Source organism: Cyprinodon variegatus, unplaced genomic scaffold, assembly GCF_000732505.1.
Source record: "Cyprinodon variegatus isolate N-32 unplaced genomic scaffold, C_variegatus-1.0 Scaffold67, whole genome shotgun sequence".
Classification (NCBI taxonomy): domain Eukaryota; kingdom Metazoa; phylum Chordata; class Actinopteri; order Cyprinodontiformes; family Cyprinodontidae; genus Cyprinodon; species Cyprinodon variegatus.
The window spans coordinates 1,192,456-1,216,281 of NW_015150520.1; the positions used below are offsets into that span (position 1 = coordinate 1,192,456).

Sequence of the window (23,826 nt, forward strand, 5' to 3'; positions counted from 1 at the left end):
TGACTTGTTAAGTATGTCAGTTTGTCCTCAGGGTCTGCTGTTTGATGTCTGTTTACAATCTAAATATGACTCTTGAAATTACAATTTTAACTTCCCAGCATATTTTTTAAATCAATCTGTGTCTCACTGCTTTAGCACTAATATTATGAAGACTAATATCCCATCAGGGAACCTAAATTAGAATTAATCAATATTCAATGACATAGGGTTTTACTAAGGAGATAGAAAAAGAATATGTTAACCTGGCAGAGCTCGACAATGAAGCTACTCTAAGTAATATAGAAAGATGAATAGAGCTTAATATACAAGCAATTCTGGAAGAACACCTACAAGAGTTTGACAGCATCGAGACTGTCTGTCTCAAAAAGACGACTCTCAAACAGTACAGCAAGCGCTACAGTTCCCAAGGAATGGTTAAGATCAAAGCTAATTTCTGTCCCAGCAATGGTCCATATTTAAATCCAATCCATGGCATGATTTGAGCATGACTCCGAGGGACGATATTCTTAACAATAACCTAATTGAACTTGAGATATTATGCTAGTAAGAAAGGCAAACACTTCTGATCCACAATGCTACCACAGTTTCCAAATAGTATTATATAACATATATATTATGACATATTCAAAACCATGTATCCTCTATCTTTCATTTAATAATAATGTTGCCTATGTTTAAAACCGAAATGACAAAAACGGAAGTCTGCAACCGTAATAAAACATGGAAAAAGTGAGTACAGCTGTGAATCCTTTCAGAAGGCACCTCACATGTCTGTGTCAATGTGCTATTAAACTGTGAACATGACCTTTCAGATAATTTCTCCTGTGCTGAACCTATTGGCTTTCCAATAATCCAATAATTACAGTTGCAATCAGGAACTGTGAACATCAATATAGTCATTTTTACAAGCTAGATTTATTCCTGAAACATGCAATTGTAATGAGTATAACATTTTTAAAACACGTTTCTGAGAAGTATTTTACCAACCAAAGCTAGAGTGTTATTCTTTGCTCTAGTAATTAGACATTTTGTTCTGAGTTGCTTCCCTTCTCTTGCGAATTTTTTGCTTAAAAAAAGCTCTTTAAATTTATGTTTTACTGTACATCTCCCAACTTGTGTATTTATGAAATAATTTTTTATATGTAACAGTTTTCTTAACTACTTCTCTTGATTTATTTTCAAAAGCAAGCTTTGTTTTTTTTCTTTTACCACAGAGATTAACCCTAAAAATCCTCTCATGTCTACCGTCTTTCAAACTTGCCAGGGAAGTATTGCCTTTTGAAGAGGCCTGCAAAGTTTCATGCACTAAAGTGTATTAAACATCACTTTTATTCTGATGTAGCCCTCAGGCCTCCCTCTGCTGGTTGTGTTTAATCACACTGATCAAGCTCTGAATCAAGATGAAGATGGCCTGAGGGCTGAAACATTGATTAAATTAAGTGGAATGCGTATGGAGCTGCAGTGTGACACTTTCCTCACTTTTTTGATTATTTCTCAGTAAGGGAGAACTGCACTGCAAACCTTGATGTGATTCTCACTTCAAAAACTAAAAATACTGAACAGTGCACAGCTGTTTTTAAAACTTAAAGCAAGACTCCATAGCTTTTAGCCACTATGTGCACTACACCTCTAATTTCCAGTTTTAGAGCAAATGACTACATTGCAATGTTGCAAAATCCAACAGTTTCCCTTTGTTCTTTGGAATCTCATAGCAGATCCCCTTGGACCAGGGGACAAAGAGATCATGGAATTAGTTGTGAATAAAGTACCATATTCACCCTACTAGATTAAATCAGATAATCAAAAATATGTCTGATTAGGTAAGTGTGGTATCTCTTTTGCCTAGCACCTTTTAGAATAGTTAGCTCTTGTGTTAATGGTCAGCTAAGACTTCTCTGCAGTGATGAATCCAACCCTTTTAACCTACCTAGTCGAGCTTCTGTAGAGGAGCAGTCAGCATGGATAATTAATATGTGCTAATTCTGTATATTGACATCTAAAATGTTTTACTATATTTTTGGGGGTATCCTGGAGGAACGGATTGCTGGACTGTGATGTGAGCACACCATGGGGATCACCATGTGGTTTCAGCGTCATTGGACAACATGGAGATCCAAAGAGACTGTGGAGGAGACCATACAAGACTCTGAATTGATCAATTAGTTTAAGAAGTGATCGAGATGCAGGAAGAATTTTGGGAACAAACATATTTCTTCCGTTCAGCAAAGAGCAGGCCGTCTGTTTTAGCAGCACCCTTTATTTTCCTGAGTTTAGTTCCATCTATATTTTTTTATTATTTTCATGTTTGGTGTGACTTTGTATCATACTCTTTCTAACATAATGGAGCTCAGGTTTTTCTGGAAAGCTCTGTTTTTCATTCTTTTTTCTTTGTGTGCAGTGCCCACGATTCTCTGATGATTCTGCCATAGTTGGCATCATCACAGGTGGGGATGACTCAGAGTACAGACAGTGGACCCAGAACTTTCTGGTTTGGTGACAGAAAACCACCTTCTGATTGATGCAGGGAAAACAAAGGAGATTCTGGTCTACTTTTGCTGAAGCAGATCCACCCTACCGACACCGGTGAACATCCAGGAAATTGACATTGAGGTAGTGGACTCTTATAAGTACCTGGTCTTTGTTCACCTGGAAAACAAACTGGACTGGACTCACAAAACTGAGGCACTCTAAAAGAAGGCACATTTTGCTGATGAGACTGACGCCCTTTGGGGTGTGGGGGTCGCTCCTAAAAACCTTCTATGACTCTGTTGTGGCATCAGCCATCTTCTATGGAGCTGCCTATTGGAGCAGTGGCTTATCTGTAGCTGAGAGAAAGTGGCTGGATAAGTTGATCAGGAAAGCCAGCTCTGTGAGTGGATGCCCTCTGGACTCAGTACAGGAGGTGGGAAACAAAAGGATCCTAACTAAATTAACATTTCTGTTGGATAATGTATCCCACACAATACATCAAGCTGTTGCCGAACTGGAAAGCTCCTTTAGGGACAGGGTGATGCACCTTAAATGCACCAAAAAGCTTTATCACAGATCCTTCCTCCCAGCAGCTGTAAGACTTTATAATCATCACTGTTCCCAACAACCTTAATAAGTCATTATAATTATGCTGATTTTTGCACAGTTTCTGTCTTAGTCAGTTAAATAACATGTTGTTTGTCTCCTGTCTTCTTGTAATGTCCCGGCTCTTCGCCACTCGGCCCCCAGGGTTTGGGCTCGGTGTGCAGGGGGGGAGCTCGGTTTCTGGCACTTCTCCGCATAGCCCTAAGGGTTTTTGCTCTGAATGTGGGGGAGGTCAGTTGTAGTGCCGTAATCCTGGCTACTTGGTGGTACGACGAAACCCTTCGGTTTCATTGTATATTATAAGCTGTAGCTGCGTGCATGCCAAGCTTTATCCACAACAGCCCGTGTTTATTTTTTGTTCAGTTTTGTTTTAATTTCTGTCATTAAACGTTTTAAAACTTCCCACTGTCCAACTCGTCAGAATACTGGGTCCATCTTTCCAGTTTTATGACAAAGACTCATGTTTTTCCAAGTAGTTTCTCTTATTAGGACAAGATTTGGGAATGTAATGAGAGCACAAACAGAGTGGATAATTCTTGATTGCAAAATATCTCTTGACCCTTGATCTAAAAACACTGTGTAATATTTTGATATGACTGGAGCCAGGGATGTATGCTCATTTACGAACGTGTATGAAGTAACGATGTGATGATGTGGCAGGCTGTGTGTATAAAATGCTTCTTTAACTAGTATTCGGGGCTGACTTGTCGAACAAGTGAGCCTGGTGGTAAGTGCTGCCATCTGTAAAACGAGCCATTTCTCTGGTCTAAGTAAGATTACTATTTCTGCAAAAAACTGTTGTCACCTGTCATAGTAATTTAATACCTATTATAAAGTGTTATTTAAAATATTTGCTCTGAGTGATTTCTTTACAGTAAAGATTAGGGGAGAGAAAGCTTAAAGGTGTAAACACCAAGCTTTCCTTTACATATCTCAATTAAGCTAATATTTGATACAAAAGTTAAAGTGTTGTAATGTTTGATGCTGATGCAAATATGATGGTGTCTTGCAGTTTTTTCATCAAAAGGTTTGTGCACATAGAAAACATTTCTGTTCTGAGATCAGTTTCTCGTTTTATGCTAAAAAAACAGTTACTAAGTTCAAACATAAGTGTTGGTTATGCATCAAGAAAATAAAATAATGCTAGCTGACTGAAATAGATTAGTTTACTGCTATTTGTTGAAATACTTCTGCATAAGTGAATGCAGTGTATATCTAAGATGTTAAATTTAATTGAGTTAAAATTAAAAGTAAAGTAAAAGTCTAACAAATTTAGTAAAATTTACTTGATTAAAAAAATAATTATCCCACAAGTTCATAATAATGTGTATAAATCTCAGTAAACCAGACTGTTTCTATCAAAATTCCCATAAAATGGATGGTAGTTTAAGAATGTGCAAAGATGGTTCAGATGGCCACGTATTATTTCATAATCTAAGGGCCTCGATATTATCATAAGAACAGTTAGATAACATTGCATTAACTAAGATTCAGCACCAGTGCAAAAATCCTCATATGAATAATCCCACTATACAGAACACATGGTTAGAGAGGAAGCATGTTGTGGTTTCTGTTCAAGCAACAAAGGATTTGAAATTGCTGCATTTTCTGCCTGCTGGAGGAAAATAATGTACAAGACAGCATTAATATTCCATGGTAATCATCCCTCATCTCAAAATTGCCTCATTTGCTGCACCTTGAAGAATAGTTCTTAGTTTAATCACGGCAGAACTGGGAAGTGTGTAAATCCACATTTGCATTAATGATACGTTTTTGTTGTTCTTTTCTTTATTTTAGGATTTTGAAGCTGCAAACCTACTTAGTTGCCGTGCTTATGCTAGACGCAAAGCATAAAAGCAGAAAACAAGGAAAATGGTAACAGAAGGAAAACAGCAGGCAGAAGGAAGTTGGCAGTTGTCTTATAAATATATTTAAGAAATGGCAGGACACATTGGAATTTAATTTTGTATGTGGTGTCATAATCCCACAGCTTATATACAGGGTCAAATATGAAAGTTCAACAGGAGGGTGTATGGTGATAAAATCCAGTTATATAACGGATAGAAAACACTAACCAGCAGGGTTTTTAGTTCACAATCATGTTGGTTTATTCGAATATCCAAATGCTAGTCAACAGGCTGAACCTGTGATTAAAAACCAAAATCAATGATAAAAGCAGAAAGTTTGCAGATTTATAAAATCTGATTTATTTATTCATCAACCTCTGCAGGATGAACTCATTATCCTGCGAAGTTAAGCTGGGTTAAAGCTAAAAACTAAATTTTTCAGAACGTAACAGTGAGAACGTGCCATGGAGACAAAATTTTACAGTATTTATTTTGTTGTTGCTTTCAATGTCTTACTTCTTTCTGCTGCAACAGAATTAAAGGTAAAAGGACAGGAAGAACTTAAACTTAAAATACACTTGAATATCTGAATATGATTTTGGGACTAATACCAGGAGATTCATTATTTTTAAAAGGGGGGCCATTTTAAGATCCTTCACAGTGCCTCAAATATTTTTAGTCTTACTTTGATTGAGGCAAATGAGGTGTGATACCACATGACTGACTAAACACTCAAGAGTGACACTTCATATTAGAACTGAGATTCCCTTTCCCAAAACTTTGATTTAAATTTTTTTGTCTTAAACTTTTCCATTTAATTCATCTTTCTATGCACAAGGGACCGTTCTCAAAACATTTTTTTTTCCTGTGAACTCACTGCTTCTTTAAACTTTTCCAAAACTGCCCTCTAGATAAAGTCTTTTTATGTCTATGTCTCATATTGTCTGTTCAGTTGCATATAACACCCTAAATCATACCACACAGTGTTTGACAAATGATGGTGGCTCTCAAAGGAAATTACTGAAATGGAAGAACTGATTCATCCCACTGTGTAACAGCAGTGCCATTTTTTAACCTCCTATCTCATTCTTTTCTTTTCTTTGATTATTTTTTCTGTTGCTGTGCTTGGTCCTGCAGGCTTTGAGGGCAGGCTTTCCTGCTATTTAAAAATGTTATCTCCAACAACCAGGGGAGTAACACTCTCCTCTAAGGCTGCTTTGTTTTGGCATCTATCTTGATTTAGGAAACATAAGCAAGCCTTTTTTGGAATAATAGTTGCAGCTGATTCTGTGAATATTTAATACTAGTCACCTGAAATGCAGTAAAATAAATGTATTGCTAAGGGCTTTTCCCTCTATCCATCTCAATCAGAGGGGGTTTTAGCAGCACTGGTTCAGGGGTGGAAGCCAAATTGGCTCCCCATCCCCCTGCCAAGTCACTTTAGAGAAACCACAGTTTTATCTCTGATGGACTCTATAGTGGAGCATCACAAAGGATAGGTCAATGAAAAATGGGTTGCAGCTAGTAAAAAGACAGACAATCTCGTTTTTCAAGCTCAATGTAGCAAAGACTGAAAGAGGAGAATAGTTACATGTCTACCGTGCAAACAGAGAGCTAAGAGATCCTAATGTATGTTTCCACCCACTCACAACATTATGTTCCAACAATGTGACCATCATGTGTAATAGAAAATGCTGGCTAAGGATAATAGAAAACTGAATTGTATTCAGAGGTGCATGCGTATTGGCAGGATATTTCAGTGTTATATTCGTACTGAAGATTTAATATACTTACTTTCTGTGGATTCATTTTTCTTTATTAGAATTTTTTTTGGATTTGATTAAGTCTATAAACAATAACAAAATTGTCTGTATTAATGAATATTACTCATTAATGCATTTAAATAATACATTTACAGGATATATAAAACAATTTTGCTGGCACTTTAAAAAAAGAATTTAGAAAAATAGAAAAAGGTTTTGGTACTAAACACATGTTGGAAACAAGGTTAAAAAAAAAAAAAAAAAGAAAAAAAAAGTTTATAAATACCCTTTATGTGCTTTCTGGCATTATGATTTTCACCACTTCCCCTATATTTTAGGTCTAAGTGAAATGTGAAAGTATCAAGTATAATAACATGAATGGGTTACTACAGAGCAAGCTAAATGGGTTACTACAGCATGCAGAGGCTAAAGTTTTTAGTGTCACAAATGCAGCTCCTTCAACATGGGCAGATCACCAGGGTTACTTAAGCCTAAAACCAGTTTAGAGGAGATTAATCTCAGATTTTTGGATGCTAAATTTGCTTTAATAAGGAACTGCCCTTTGTGTTATTCCTTACACTGAGAGACGGAGATGCCATCTCAGTGTGCTTTCAAATAACCTGGGTTTAGCAGAATCAGCAGCCTCATAATGTTGATAATGTTAAGAGCAGCTATATTCCAGCATACAGTATAGGACTCAAAATTAATATGTTATATGCTCCATATATGTTTACTTTTTAATTTGCTGAGAGACTCCTATTTTCTTATAAAATAAAAAAAACAAGTTTGAATCCTCACATATCACGTGAAATATAACCTGCTCTACCTGACCTCAGTCTTTAAACAGTGATAGCAGAAGTCTACAAATACAAAAAAACAATATTAGGTATTAGGTTGTAATATTTTTGGTTGACAATGGGATAAAGATGTGACAATATAACATTCCCCATTATTTTTATGATTTGTTCTAAATAATGCCTCTGATGTTAAGATCATATTAAACATAGATTTAATTAAATTATATTAGCATGAGTAAACAAATGTACCTGTTGTTCAGTAATCCAAAGTAAAAGATGCAGGTGACTATTAGCTTGCTATATATAATCATGCTTCTTAATTTCAGGAAAGTGATTATTTGAAGTAGCAAGTTTTTCCTGAACTACTAGAACAAATAAACAGCGGTACATTTTGGCGTGAAACCTCACAAAGAAAGCTTCCAAATTCTCTTTAAAGTAAATTATGTATATTTATTTATTTATCTATTTATTTTTTGGAAACATCTCATTTTGCACTGTAATAGAAATTACTTTTGCTGTAGCCTGTTACTATTGCAGAAATTTTTTCGCCTTTCACACTTTGACAAATTTCATATTCATTTTGACCTGAAGAGAGAAAAATATGGAGTATAATTGTATTGATAATTTGACCATAATAAATTTCGTAATGTTTACAAACAGATTGGAAGATAATGCGGTATATCACAAAAAGAAGTAAAAAGGACATGATGCAAATGAGTTACAACATGACTGATATGTTATTTAGTGTATGATGTCATGAACCATTGTCCTTAAAATGCATCTAATTTAAACACAGAACAGAACACAATTAGTTCCTTCAACCTTAATTTGTTAGCCATAAACAATTAGGTCCATATATGAACTTCCACAAAGGGAAAAAAAACCTTAGACCATAAGCTGCAATTGTGCTTTTATTTCTTCTGCAACTTCCATAAGTAATTTACCTGTGGTAAAGGGATCTTTAAAGGAATCTTAAAAAAAAAAAAAAAAATCTTCTAAAAAATGTTTTACACATTTATTTATTGTTTTTTTTCTATTGAATTTAAAATACTATTCTACAGGAATAAGACATTCTTTGTTTGCTGAACGATCTCATACATATTGATTTGATATCATGTATTTTCATATGATTAAAATATTTGTTCCTAGCACATTAGCCCTTACAAACTTAACAATCCTCCACCATGCATAACCATAGCACTAACTACCAATCAAACCCATTAACTGCATATTTACAGGAAGGGTCTTAAAACAATAAATATGGCTAATTCAGTAAGGTAAGTGCATACTGCGGACGCACATCCAGTCTAAAAACTGTCAAAGCAATAGTAGATAGGCATAGAAAAGAAACCTGCAATGGGAGCAAATAGTTCCACCAACTGATGCTGCAAAGGTTTACTATTATTATTTGTTTTCTGTGGCATTAATCTGTTGTTTGCCACAAGCAGGTGACAGCACAATATAGTCCTGTGACAAAGAAACATTTCCTCAGAAAACCTAGAGATGTTTGTGAGAACGACAAACTCAGCTTATTCAGTTCATGTGCTCTGATAACAACTGACACAGTGATGAATGAACTCACCACTAAGTTATTAAGCAGTAGAAGATGCAGAGTGATATTTGGATCATAAGCATATCTTTACATGCAGAGCATGCTGCCCCATATGTGAGCTTATGAATATACACATGAAAGAGCAATAAAAAAATATTCTGCCTTATGTCCCCTCCTGGTTCAACTATTTTAAGCTAGTTGAGCATGCATATATTTTTTGCATTTCACAACATGTGATGTTTGCAACAAAACTAGCAAAGCTAATGTAATCATCTAAATATAAAAAACAACAAAAAACATAAAATATTTCTGCAGAAAAAAACTAAGGGTGATATAATATACATGCTTAATGATTGCATAGCTGATGTGTTTTTTATATGAATTAGAAAGATGACAAGTTTTATCTTATATTGCATATTTAAAACATAACAAAAATTTAAAAAAGTAGCTACTTTTCCCAAAAAGTAATTTTGGTACTTATTCCATTCTCTAGTCAAAGGTACAAGTTCGTTACTAGGCAGTTACTAGTTACTAGGCAAATTGACCATGCAGTCACCTTTAATGATCAAAAATGTTCATGAATTTAGATAACTTTCTGGCTGTTGAACTTTAAAAAAATAGGGAATGATTAGTTAATCAATCCCTATTTTTTCTTTTTCTTTTCAGTTGTTAAACATTGGGATATCTTTCTGTAGGCAGAAAGATTAAATTTTACAACAATATATTTCACTAAAATACTCGGCAGAAGAATTCAGAATCATTACGTAAACAATTATTAGTTCATTGTACATTTACAGGCAAAGTGGGAGTTTGAAGAGGAAACTGTTGCCTACTTAGAGAAGGTCGTTGTGCGTGGATGTGTGAGCCCAGTTTAAGCTGAAGTTTCTACTTTTATGCAGTACCCTGTGTCAGCAATCGAAAGGGAACTTGTGCGTTTTCTAGGTCTGGGGTGCTGCAAATCTAATTTCCTTTCTCACTTTTCAACTGTACTAAGTCCCCAGACTTACCAAAGTTCACTTCAGGTCAACTTCTTCTCAATAACTTTCTAATAACTTTGAAAATGTTCTACCTCCTGTTTGACACCACCCTCCAAGAAGCATACACTTCATAAGATGACATAAGATTTTTTTCCCCTGTTTTGTTCATCAAATTATAGCCTCATATGTACTTAGGTTCTACTTTATATCTTATTTTAACAAGTCAATGGTTGCCAAAATTAGCCTTTTCATGTATGCTTTAGGGAGGATCCAAGAGACTATGTGTTTTTTTTTTTTTTATTCCTTAAAGGTTGAAGGTTGTGGTTAGCACCTAATAAAAATAAATGAATGTATGTCTGTTATGTATAGTATATCCTAATTTAATTGTTAATACTGTCAACATTGTATTCTTTTGCTTTTGTAACATAATAATTATTATAATCATTATCACCATCATATTATTATTATTATTATTAATAATATTATCAATAACTATTGTACAGTAGAGCATTAAGGGTTTTAAAACATTTTATAAATCAACAATCGTGATGAGAAAAATAACACAATACTTGAGAAATGTCAGCAATTGATTTATCTTTGCTTTAGTGTTACGTTTTGTAAGATAAATGTATGAAATGTAGAAAACAAAATTTGCAGCTGTACATAATTTTCTTGGCAAATTTATTCAGCAATTAATTGATTGCCCCATTAAAGGTAGTGTCTCTCATTTCTAGCTAGAACATTAGGAGGTCTGAAAGTGCATGCATTTTTAATGGCTCATTAATTAAATGCAGCAAGAAAGTAACTTTAGTTTATTAGTCTGTGCATACATTGTAGCTTTTGAGTGCAGTTAACCAAGTCTGTTTAAGAAGTTGTGTTAGATATTTGGAGCTCGTGTTAGTTTACCCTCCATTGTTGTGTTAAACTAGGAAGAATACTAGATTTACTGTTTGAGTTTGGGGTTTATTTAACTTGTTTAGGATTTTTCCCCAGGAGATGCACACAAGTATACCACTTCATTTAGTCAGCAATAGATACTTGAAGTCTGGAACTTAGTAAAAATAAAAGACAATGTGACAGTCGGTATCTGTTGGGTTTTTTATGTTTATTGGATGCCATGCTGCTAAAATTAGTTGATATATTATAAAGAAAATGTTAGCTAATAAAGTGGACAAAAATTTGTCCACTTAATTAAAAAACGTTTTACTTCAAAAAAAGACAACAAAAACTGTATTCTGCTAAATTGTTCGGATGCATTTGTTAAAATAAGCCTTATCTGCTAATTGTACAGTTACTGATATGACGTCTGATGCCCTCGTGGTAGCCTTGATTTCCCTTGCTGCTTAGCAAATGAATAAAGTATTAAGATAAAATAGATTAAAATACAACTATAAAGTTTATACAATTAAAACAAATGTTATCCATTTAAAAGTTTCAATGCAAGGGCTTTAATCACTATTCAAATAAGATCCAACAATAGTGCTTTTGTCTTCATCAGAAGCCTGGTGGGAAGAATGCTTTTACCTTAATGGCAGTAGAGGCAATCTGGATGTGGTGCAGCTTGTGCAAGGTGCTCTCTCTGTCTATGAAGTAGGAGGCAGCCAGCTGGTGCAGAGCTTCCAGCGTCACAGCTGTGCCATTGGATTCACCCGCTTCAGATGTCCGACTCAACTTCCGCTTGTCCACAAAGATCATTAAGGACTCTTCCCCTGCAGGTATAGAGACAGACAGGGACAGATACAATAGCTTCTTTCTTAATGATTCATACTCCTATGAACACATAATATTTTTAATTTAGATGAGCTAAGCTGACCCCATGTAGGTAACCATCACATAAAAACAGAAACAACGGGGTGAGATAGGGGCTGAAAACCCAAATTTGTTGATTTTATTTCAGCTTAAATCTTGATGTGATAAGTGGTGCTAAAAAGCATAACTCCAGATACTTCATAGAACATATCTTTCAATAAAAATGAGCAAAAGCTCTCAGAGGACAGCTTCTTGACAGATTGTGTAAGGAGTGAAAGATCGATGAAAAGGAATCAGTTCTAATGGGATTAGGTTTTATGGGCCAGGCGGTTTTCCTTTGCAGAAGACAATGGATTATCAGTGTTTGATTGCAAGTTAACACATCTAAAGAAAAACAGCTCTTCTAACTTGAAATAAGCGATTGGAACGTAGTTTAGGGCAGAGTTAGGAAATATGATTTTACTCATGAGACGGGGTTTGTTATGTTTTCCTCTTATAGCATGTATTCCTTTATACATGCATCTATCATAAAAGATTTTTATGGTCCACGTTAAATTTAGCGTTTTTTTTTTTCTTTGACTGACGTAGAAGTTTTAGATGCTACCAAAGGAAAAAATTACAATATTTTTTCCCTAGTTATGAATGATAGTAAACGTGGTAAATATTTAGTTTAGTGTAACTCAACTTGTAAAATAATATCAAACACAGTATAAAAAACACGCTGTTGGTCGATGGATTTGTAGAGAAAAAACTGCAGGACTTTCTTTAACATGCTTTAAGTATAGAAAAAAAGATTTTCCTGTATGTAACCTGCTTGCTATAAATCAGAGTTAATTAAGGGAAAAACAATTCAAATTTTATATCTGGCTGATTTGTAGATTATTTCAAGAAAATATTGCAAATCAGTTTTTACGCCTATGAGAATTTCGAAGTACCTTTGTGTATCTTCTAACTTTAAGAAAATGTTATGTATTGCTGTGCATTTTCTTTCTTTTTGTTTCTCATAGGCAGTGTTAAGTTTTGTGCTCAGTCTGCTGTTTTATAATTTTGTTTCAGAGAACTAGATTATCCTGTTTGTGAAGCAAAAACACAACTGTACACTGAAGTTCACAGCTTCATGCTGTTCCACTGATCTACAAGTGTTGGTACTTTGCCAAAAATGAAGCAGCAGAAGGAGAAAAAGAAGACTTTAGGCTGGCAGTTACGGATGAAAATGCTGGATTTGTAACACTTGATCTATTTTATTCTCTGGGTGTCAGAAAGGGCTGTTTTGTCAAAGCTATTGGGCTGCTTTGACACACCAGATGTTGTACTATTACAGTAAATGGACAAACAAACCCCATAAAGGAGTTTTCACAGATACTGACTGGTAAATGCAAAAGTTCCACAAGTTACTGAGAAAGTTATATCGAGAAGGGACTAAATCTAAGATTTTCTCCTCTTTAAATCCTGCAAATTCAGTAAAACAACTTGGTTTCTTTAGCTGCTTGTTTGATTTGCCTCTCCGGGTCAATGTAAATAGCTTAATATCTCAAAAATTAAGATCACTAGATACTTAACTGTGCATAAGAATCTTTAAACACAAAAAATGTATGGAATATAAAGCCAAAGTTCTTTCCATTACAGACACAGTGTTATGATAATACCTGAATAAGATGCTGCTGGGATAAATTGTTTTTTTGTTTTTTTTTTAAGAATACAGATAAACAATTTAATCCACACAATGCAGATGTTGTATGCAGTGCTAGGAAAAAAATGCTACTACGCTTAAAAAAGCTTGATACTTTCGAAATTTAAAAGCACAGGAATTTTGTATTCATTACGTAGAAGTCCTCACCCTGTGTCACTCTTATATCTCATATCAGTCAATGGATTATTGTACAAATGCAAATTTTGTCTTAACAACTCCCCACCTGAATGAATGATGCATAATTCACCAAAAGGCAATAAACTAAACCTTTAAATTCACTGAAAAAGTAAATTTATATGTGAAATTTCCCCTTAAAAACAGTGTTTAATTTTGCTCACACTCCTTTTATCCTTTGCAGTTTAATCACATAACTGGACAGCATAGTACACTGCCCTCTCCTACAGTATATGGCTAAAAGATAAAGGGGAGCATATGCAGCTCACAGATCATTATCACTGCAATTACATACAGTTATATTAACTTATTTGTATTATATTTCACAAGTAACATGGGATAACATACCACAGCGCTATTAAAGTCATACATTTTTTAAACCCTAACCCTTAAATCAAACTCATGCAATAAAGCCTCAGCTCTAATATTTACCCACAGATGATTAAAATGAACATAATTCACATAAAAAGAAGCACTTCAAAGAAGTTTAAAACTGACATTAAAACAGGGATGGGACTACTGTATTATGTATTGGGTTTAGCATTGTACATATTTAATGAAGATAGAGTTAACATCATTTTAGAATACACATCATGTTTTTTGGCAAGTCGCTTGAAATATTAACAAACCTCCATAGGGCATGAGTAAAACAGGATAGTGGCAGTGCCTTGAGCTGTCTGACATGCTGCAAAAGTCATGTTTCTCTGTTAGTTTCCAGCAGATAATGGGCAACACTGCGATTTCATTTTTTAACACTGCTGGTTTTCATCATTTGAGAGGTTCCACACAAATATAAAAGATGAAAGAAGTCTGAAAAGGAGCAAAAGGGAGGAGATTGTGCACACAATGGCCATAGAAGCTACGCCGCACGTTGCTTTCTGGGTAACTTAGATCTATTGTTCTGGAAAGGATCCAGTGGCATTTCTTTTGTCAACAGGAACTTCAAAGACATTTTTTGCATGCTCAACAAGGGAATGTGAGCCCAAACAACTACAAATAATTTCATACAGTCAGTAGAGTCAGTGTCTCATTTTTGGTCATCATGAAAGCTGTTTCAGGGTGTCAATGACATGGTTATCTAAAGAAAAAAAAAATCAAAATTATTATTATTTGTAAATTCACTGATTATTTGTAATTAACTAAATTATTCACTAAATAAATCCACAATTTCCTCAATTGTGAAATAATAAAAGGATTTTCTATTCTATTCTAGATTGTCGGTTTCACCCTCCTGTGTGGAAGTTGACAATGCTTTTCGTTTGGTTTTAATTTCTGTTTTTTAACTTACTCTTTGGACAATTTCCATCAACTTTGCATTGTGCTATTGTGTGTGATTTCTTATTCATTTTAGAAATGACAAAATTTGTAAAATGATCAGTATATATTTTGAAAAAAACAACACCATGTGTAAAATGCAACAGATGTTCTGAGCCTTGACCTTTAAAATCCCCATACAGTATGTGGCCTTTATCTTTTTATTTTTTCAATTTGTATTCATTTAGGGTAGTAACACCAAAAAGAAACACTACATGTGATTTGCTGTACCTCCAAGTGTTGCAGAAAGCAGGAAGTGAGTTCCGTATTTCCTTATGATGTTGTCAGTGATGGCTCTGAGAGTGGGCCTCCTGCCCAGATGCCGAATGGTCTGGAGGAACTCTGGGTCCAGCGGCAATGAAAAGCCATTGTTTTCTTGTCTTTCTAGGGCCAAGCTGTTCACCTTCCAACGGCCAAATTCCCTGAAATATCACATAAAAACATGCTCTATGTGAGAGAAAGACACAGAAGAAAAACAATGGTGCTAAAATATAATGATGCAATGAGACTCATATGAGAGAGATTACAGAAAAAAAGCAGATGTTTCATATTGACTTACACAATATAGGTCAGATTTTTGGTAAAACTTAGCCAAAAAAGCTAATCTGCTTTTAGACAGTTTTCCTAAAATACAACGAGGCTATAGTCTAGAAAATATTTTCCCTTCATTTTTTAAAATATTGTTATTTTTTTCCTTTTGAAGTGAGCAGGTAAATGCTAATCACACTGAAAACTGCGTTCATATTCCCACCAAGACACACTTAAAATATGATGACTTCTAAATGAATATTATGTGATACCATTTTAAGAGCAATCTCATGCAGTTTCAAGCTGCAGCTAAAGTAATTGGTTTTCACCATAGTGGAAAAAGTGTTGTGTTTGAACCAATTTTAAATGATCGTTCTATCGTTTTTTTTCTCATCTTGAGCCAGCTTTTGAGGCACTGTGTCCAAAAAGGGCAGCAATCATGGATGTCTTGCTGCTTTTTGGTGCCTCTTTCGGATTGAGTTGGCTTAATATGTGGTTTATTGATATTCAGCCTGGCCTTGGAGAATGCCAGCTGTCTTTATCATCTGAGTGCAGACTGAATACTGTTGCTTGATGCGTAGATTAGCACTATTCAAATACAGCTGCTAGCAAACATACTTCTTTCCGCCTTCAAGGAGAAAAATGTAAGACCTCTGAATTGATTCTGGGCAGAGGACCTGGCTTTTTGATCAAAGAGGTGCAAATAGCATATCACATTTTTTTGTAAGTGGTCTCTCTTTGCAAAATGTACATAGGTTGAATTTTATGGAAATAGAAACCATGTTGTAGACCCACACACAACTTAACTCTAAACTAGTTTATAACAATGAAAAATTCATCTTAAAATAGTTTTCATTGTATTGATTTTTTAACAGGATATGAAACAGGCATCTTTCAAAAGACAATCAAAAATTGATGTTGCTTTTTATCTAAAAGGTTGCATGTAAAAAATCATAACTGGAGTGACTTTTTTTAAGCATGTTTTAGTCAAACTGACTACCTAAAGAGTTTTACATTAGAGGCACTTTCATCTAATGTATGGATAATTTGGGGATTTATTGTCCGTTGTATGTTGTTGTTGTTGACAATCAAAACACAACTAAAATTCTGGTACAATCTGGAAATTAAAATATGAAAAACTCCTAATATTTTCTCACTTGTTTCATAGAATAGAATAGAATAGAATAGATAGAATAGAATACAACAGAATAGAATTTAACTTTATTGCCATTACACTGTCACAAATAGAGAGCAACGAAATGTATATTTCAGGACCTGAAATTCACATGTTAAGCAGACATGTACATAGAAATATTTCAAAAATGGTCATTGAACCACCTTTGGTATCATGGTCATGTAAAAGAATTCCTAATAGATGGCAATGTAAATTGCTGGCTTCATAAACAAAGTGAAAGAGCAGAAGCAAATGGAACCCCGTATCTTCACTATCTGTGGAAGAATCACATGTGGACTTAAAGCCACATGGATTCTGTGCCTTCTAACTTTTCCTCCAGGATCTGGAGTCTACATTTCTAAATAAAATGCTAACATTACTTTCATCTAAAAATATTACTTTGGGCCACTGAGCAAATGCTTCTTTTCTTTCTTCTTAGCCCAGTTAAGGGTTTTGTAGGCCAAGTGCAGCAATTATTTATGCATAGAGGTCTTTAAAATACAGGCTCCAGCCTCAATCCACTTCTTGTAAATCTCCCCAAAATTCTTTAATTCATTTATCTTAACCTACCAAATATCTAATCTGGTACAAACCAGGTTATTATCTGTAGTTCAATCTGAATTCTACACAACATCCATATAGAAAGGCTCCTGTGGTAAGTATTTGCAAAAGGGAGGGACATTTGGAACAATTCATAAAGCTGAATGTGTAAATCACCAAGTGGCACATGTCGGCCAATCACAGCAGCAGTAGCAGTTGTGACACATCACATTCTTGATTTGTTTCACAATTGCAAAGTTAACTGTTAAATCTAACTCTTGCCAAATCTGGTTGAAAGAAATGCGCAAACATCTTTCCTGTCCACCAGGCTTTTAACTAGCAATGCATACAGGCGTAAATTGTACTTCCTTTACTAAAAAAAAAGACAAATTGCACGCCCTTGTTTTGGGGATTTACTGCTTTGGCATGCCCTAATTTTCCCCCGGAAATGTCGCTCAAATCTTAATTTAACAAGGAGCAGCTAATGAAGTGGGAAAAATTGAGTGTTGTTGCTTGACGTGCCATATCAACCAATCAGAGAAGCTCATATGGGAGCTGGCAGGGAGACAGACACAGCACTGATGATGCAGGGCGCTTATGATCACGCCACTGAAACAGTATATTAATGCCTAAATTAACCTAAACCTGACGAAACCTGGCATTAAAATATGTTCACTTTTATTATTCTGGTGCCTGCAGTTTGTGCCATATACAGTACCTGAAAATGCTAACATCTCCAGCCACCACGAAGAGTAGGGAAAAAAAACCTAAGAAGCGACCAGGCCTGAGGCAGCTTGTGCTTTATTCCCAGTGACGGTGCATGTGGGGGTCGGTATGGCTCTGACAGAGAAATAATATTCTAAGGCAGAATTCTAATTTTGATTAACTGACTAAAAAGACGATGTGTTGAGGTGGACTTTCTTGCATAAAAATATATTAAACCTATTTTTTACCCACTTATCACAGCAAATATAGCAAAGAGACTCTCTGCCATTGAACACAGAAGCAGCACAAGCAATAGATGCATCTTTACACACTTTACTTAATGCGCCTCAGGAGCATCTCTGACCTGTGTGCAAGCAGAATTAAGCAGTAGGCACTTTTTTGAATGCTCAAAGCGAGTGTGGTGTGAATGTAGCATTACGCTTTCTGATTGTTTGATTAACCTATGAAACATAAAATTGTACCTAAAAATGTTTTCATGTCTACCTCTAGTCAAGCACACATACTCCCCATAATGAGGAGAAAAGCAGTGTTTATTAAAGACAAAATGGTAGATGCATTCCACCTCAAAATGCAGGAAATAAAGTTACAGTAACTACATTTCTAAATTTTCCGGGGGAGGATCACGTGAATACCTCTGGACCCGCCGTAAAGATATGATACACCAAGATGTACAATCTAATAAATATTCCTAGCTAAAAGCTAAAAGGCTTGATATAAAAATGATGGTTAGTCCCGCGAAAACAGACTGAATCTGCAGGTATGTCCTTCTGTGCAACCATGTTTGCCTGCCATTTCTGTTTGATATCATAAAGGCCCCTGCTTTTCATTGGTTCAAAACATAAAGTATCTGTTCTAGGCTAAAGCCTTTACATGTCCTCAAACTGCATTCCCTGAATGTATAAAAGCAAGCTGTTTTTTGTGTGTAAGCTGCATACTCTTGAAAATATTTTCATCAAATAAACAAATTGAAACATTTAATTGTACTTGGCTCTTTCTTCTCCAAATTCCACCGAAAAACCCCAAAACAACCAAAAAACAACCAAACAAAAATAAAACAAAACAAAACAAAACACATACAGACATATACATACAGCAATGCAGCAGAAAACATTGGCTCTTTCCCAGAACTTGATAACCCCCATGGGTGTGGGACTGCTGCCAATCAATCCCCCACCAATAGCATTGCCTCCCCCAAAGCAAACTACAAACAGAAAACAGCTCATTAAAGCCTTTTTCATGTCGGTGTTTCTCTTTAACGAGCAGCCATTAGTGTTTGTGTCCATCCACTGGGGCCAGCTAAAGAGAGAAGCAGTGCTAGGATAAAGATGCAGAGCTGAGTGTGCTAAGCTGAGCTGATCAGCACACTGGCTCACTATGATGGACATTTATGAACGGTTTCACAGCTTAGCATCACACTCACACATACAATAACACCCACACTAGTTTGCATTTCTATCCATAATAGGATTTTACAGTGACTTACATACATTTCAGTTATTGCGTTTATGCCTAACCTTAACATTTACCCTAAACCTATCCACTACCAGTATGTTCCTAAACCCAACCTTAACACATCATACCTTCAAACTGACTCTCTCACATTCAGAATGAGGCTCAAGCACATTAGGATCAGCCTTTGGTCCCATCAAGGCCTGTTGGTCCTCAGACGGTTTCTAAATATACCAAAAACGGTCATAAGCAGGTAACACAAACAAGTACACACAAAAGAACACACACCCACAGACTTTTGTACATTTCAGAACACCTTACTGTCTGCATCAACACAAATGTCAAAAAGGGTCTGCATTTTAGGAAAAGTAAATATTTATTTCATTTTTCGCTTCTTTCAGATAGATACTGATTGACAGTACATACGCATGCAAATTCATCTCATACAACCAGGTCAATGTGGTCAGCTCCCAACCCTCGATTTGTGACTGACAGCCCTCCTCTGAGAAAGCCAATGCAGAGCTAGATAACAAAAGAGTTATAGAAGAGATGCCAGACTTACAGGGGCTCTGATCAGAGAAGAGCAGTTGTACCTTTCTTTCTGTTCATCATAGCACAGCTGTCTCAGATCCATCACTAAGCACAAGCTGCCTGAGGGCTCTTCGCAGTACCCAATGTAACAAATCAGGGAATCAACACACTGAATACCCAACTGATGCAGATAAAACATGCATCTGAGCACTACTGTGAAGGCTATGCTCAGTTTAGTATCTGCTAGGGGAACAAAAGGGAGTGTTTTCGTTCATTTGTTCTATGAAAGCTTAACCCAAAGTGTGTTCAAAAGACTAAGAAAATCAAATAAGTGACTGAGATAAAAAAAAAAATATAATACAAATCCAGTCCACCAGTTTCCTTATTTTTTAGTGGACTTATTTGTTATTACACATAATTACTGTTTACTGTTCATATTAAAGCAATACAACAATGGGTTCCATTTTGAAAAAAATAAATAAATCAGCTCATTTCAACTAGTCACAGAAACATACTAGAAAAGCATTCAGAGAGTGCAGACTTCCACCAAGCAGCAGCTTTTGCCCCATACTGTGATTTACATATATAGATTAAACTTGCACATGATTTGGATCATTACCAAATTTTACTGAATTTCTGGATGGATGGATGGATGGATGGATGGATGGATGGATGGATGGATGGATGGATGGATGGATGGATGGATGGATGGATGCTATCATGCAGCAGAAAGACCAATCAGCATAATTCATAAGGCTTTTTACAATGACTACTCTTCATTCCTCCTTGCTGAAATTATATGATTAGGCGGCATTTCAAACCTCACAATTAAGGGGTGAATCAAGAAATAAACAGCAATCATCCAGCATACATTTTTTTTCTTTTTAGCAAAGAAATAGAGTGTATAAGTACAGGGACAATCTAAATTAAAAAATCTGAGTTGCTTGAACAAACAGGAAAATAATCCACATTTCAATAAATCATGTAAAATGTATGGAAGAAACTCAGAATTGGTTTAAAGAAATGTTCAGTTATGAGATATAAAAATATATATAATCAAAGAAGTGGTGATGAAGATCAATGGGTACTCTTAGCCACTGTAGATGGCCTTGTAAATAATTTTGCAATGATTTTGGTCGTGTGGCCCATGGGTAATAATTGCACGATGAAGATGTAGAAGGGATTCTTGCAGGTGTATATGTCAAAATTATAAGTAATATTTGCATGTGTAACATTTGTGATTTTTACCTGGTTTGTCTGAAATTTACATTTATTCATTCATTTATTGATTAGTTTTATAATATAGGCAACAATTCTTAGTCTACACAAAATATTATATCAACAAATGATCACCAGTTTTTGTTATAAAAACTTCTGCAGCTCATCGAATATTGATCTAATTAAACATAATTCAGGTTTTTTAAAAGCAAGCTGTGATGGTATAGGAAGCAAACGTACTTTTCTGAACAGGCTGAAAAAACCTAAGTGGAAAAAAATCATAATAATCTTGGTTTCTTTTTTGTAAAACATAAAATATTTCAGAAAGAAGTTTTAAACATCACCTGCATGTTTGTATGTATTTATTTCAAACATGAGCAATGATAGGGCACTGGCTTGAACTCAATCCAGTGTATTTATAAAGGATCAATTCACAATATATCTGCAGGACCAGAATGTGGCAACAGTAGATATTTGCTTGCATTGCTTAAAACAACCCCAAGGGAGTTTTTTTGTATGTGTCTTTATATATAAAAACTATTTCTTATCTTTATACTGTGCAGGATAATTAAATAATTGTATTGACTATATAAAGTGTTGTATATTGTTCTGTGCCCATTAATTGCTAAAAATCATAAATGAGATTACATTCTCTTTTTTCCCTTACTTAAAAATATTAAACTGTTACTGAGAGTAAAGGCAGAAGCAAAGCTAAAAAGCTTGACTTATCTTTGCAGGTGTTTTGACTATTCAAATTGATGTACTGTCTCCAACAGGGAGCTGATTATCATCAGAGGGCTTTCTTCCATTGCTCATTTCTTCAGTGCTTCACACAGATGGTGTGCAGTAAATTTTCAGCAATTAGGTTTACATCAATGATCTTGATATGAAACACTGGAATGTAAAATCATTATTATGAAAGATGGAAATCATGGAAAGCAACAGAGGAATTGTTCAGAAACTTAAAAGATTTACCTTTTTTTTCACAGCCATTTCAGGGATAAAAGAAATATCCATCAAATTATCCAGCCATCTGTCCGTCATTCTCTGGCTATCCATAATTGTGTTTTAACCAGTTCCAGGTAGGATGCCCAGATTTCCCACAATGCAACACAGGGGATCCCAAGGTGTCCACAAACCAGTAACTATCATACTATTACAATTAGCATATGATCCAGGGTCTCATCCAAGAGGCACCTCAACTGTTTTTGTTCGATGGCAGCCTTGTTCTTGGAGTTTCCGCTGGAATAAAGAAATAAGGAAGCTAAACTCCTTTTATTCCAGATCTAAGTTTTTACAGGCATAACACATTTCTAATGACTACTGGTGAGGGTGGGAGATGGAGCAGTTACTTTGCTTTTGCTTGAGATTTGTCTATACTGAGATTTGTCTGATCTACAGATCAGAGCAGAACCAACCTCAGTACAGATGAAGCTTCAACACAACTGTCTATCTCCAACTAAATTCCACCCTCACTTATGAAGAATTGCAGTAATTGCAGTAACTTAATTATTTGAGATTCGTTCATACAAGGACTGATAGCCCTTTAAAGCATCCCTGGCAACCTGTAGTTCTGCGCCACCTTACACAAATATGTCAAGAAACATTTCTGTAAGCCATAGCCAGAACCACAACCAAATACAGAATCAAATTCCCATGAGTATTTCAGCAAGCACCCAAGTTTAAAGATATGATCCACTGTTCCACAGTGAGAATGAATAACACACTGTTACTACTAAATTGGAGATTTGATAATCAATAGAAGCATCCCTTTGAAAGATGTAAAATAGATTTTCTGGAGAGTAAGAAGGGCAATCAATTACTGGTTGGAACTTGGGTAACACAGTAATTTAAAGCACATTGTCATCCCAAATTTAAATGCAGTATTTATGCAAAGGAGAGCTTAGAGTGTAATTATAGTTTGCTTATAAAATCCAAGTAATGAACCCAATTTTGCATGCTAAATTTATGTTTCCTAAGCTCTGTCCTTAACCTTTATCAATCATTAGAAAAAAATATTAGTCCTACAAATTGTACATTTCCGAAACTATTTGAATTACAATTCAATACAATTCAAAAAGTTTTTGAAAATATACACCAGATAAACTGCCTCAGCAAACAATCTTGTCTGTAGACATAGAGCATGGAAGCAAGTTGCACTTTTCTTTCCACATCTGTTGACAATACTGGTCAGCGGGCTTAGCCCTGTGGATTGCTAAGAAATAATTAACTTGACCTAAAAATTTCTCATATTGTAAGAATCTAATATTCAGTCAAAAGAAAACTCTGTGAAACCTTTAATAATCTTTGAACACTACTGACCAAGTAATTCAGGGAATTACTCATAGATACTGTGTACAAAAATGGTTTCTAATGAACAAAAGCTAAACTAAATAAATACAGTTTGTTCTATTTTATAGCTGGATACTCTTCACAACATAAAAAAACAACCCGCTTTGCAAAACATTAGGAAAATAAAAATGCAAAGAGCTTTTCTTCTTACTGAGATCAAAAGGAAATCCTAACATTCATTTCCTGAAAGGTACTTTCAAGGTAGCAGCTACAAACTTTTCAAATGAACTACTGATGATTGTCTCTCGGCTAGAGAGAGTTTAGGAGAGAAATAAATGAGAAAGAGGCTGAGATGGAAGAAAAAAGGATAATGTCTCTGTCTGCCTCTTTTAGTCATCAACCCACCGCAGAGACAAACTACAGTGGAAAA

General features: G+C 35.2%; 1 protein-coding gene across 1 annotated transcript in view; it reads right to left on the reverse strand.

Moving 5' to 3' along the window:
• Nucleotides 1–23,826, reverse strand: part of LOC107083001 (BMP/retinoic acid-inducible neural-specific protein 3-like) — a 64,092-nt gene that overhangs the window by 25,010 nt on the left and 15,256 nt on the right. Inside the window, exons 3-4 of the mRNA XM_015371927.1 lie at nt 15,170–15,360; nt 11,536–11,720 (exon numbers count right to left, since the gene is read on the reverse strand). Coding sequence (XP_015227413.1) covers nt 11,536–11,720; nt 15,170–15,360 — 376 coding nt within the window. The remainder of the gene's footprint in view (nt 1–11,535; nt 11,721–15,169; nt 15,361–23,826) is intronic.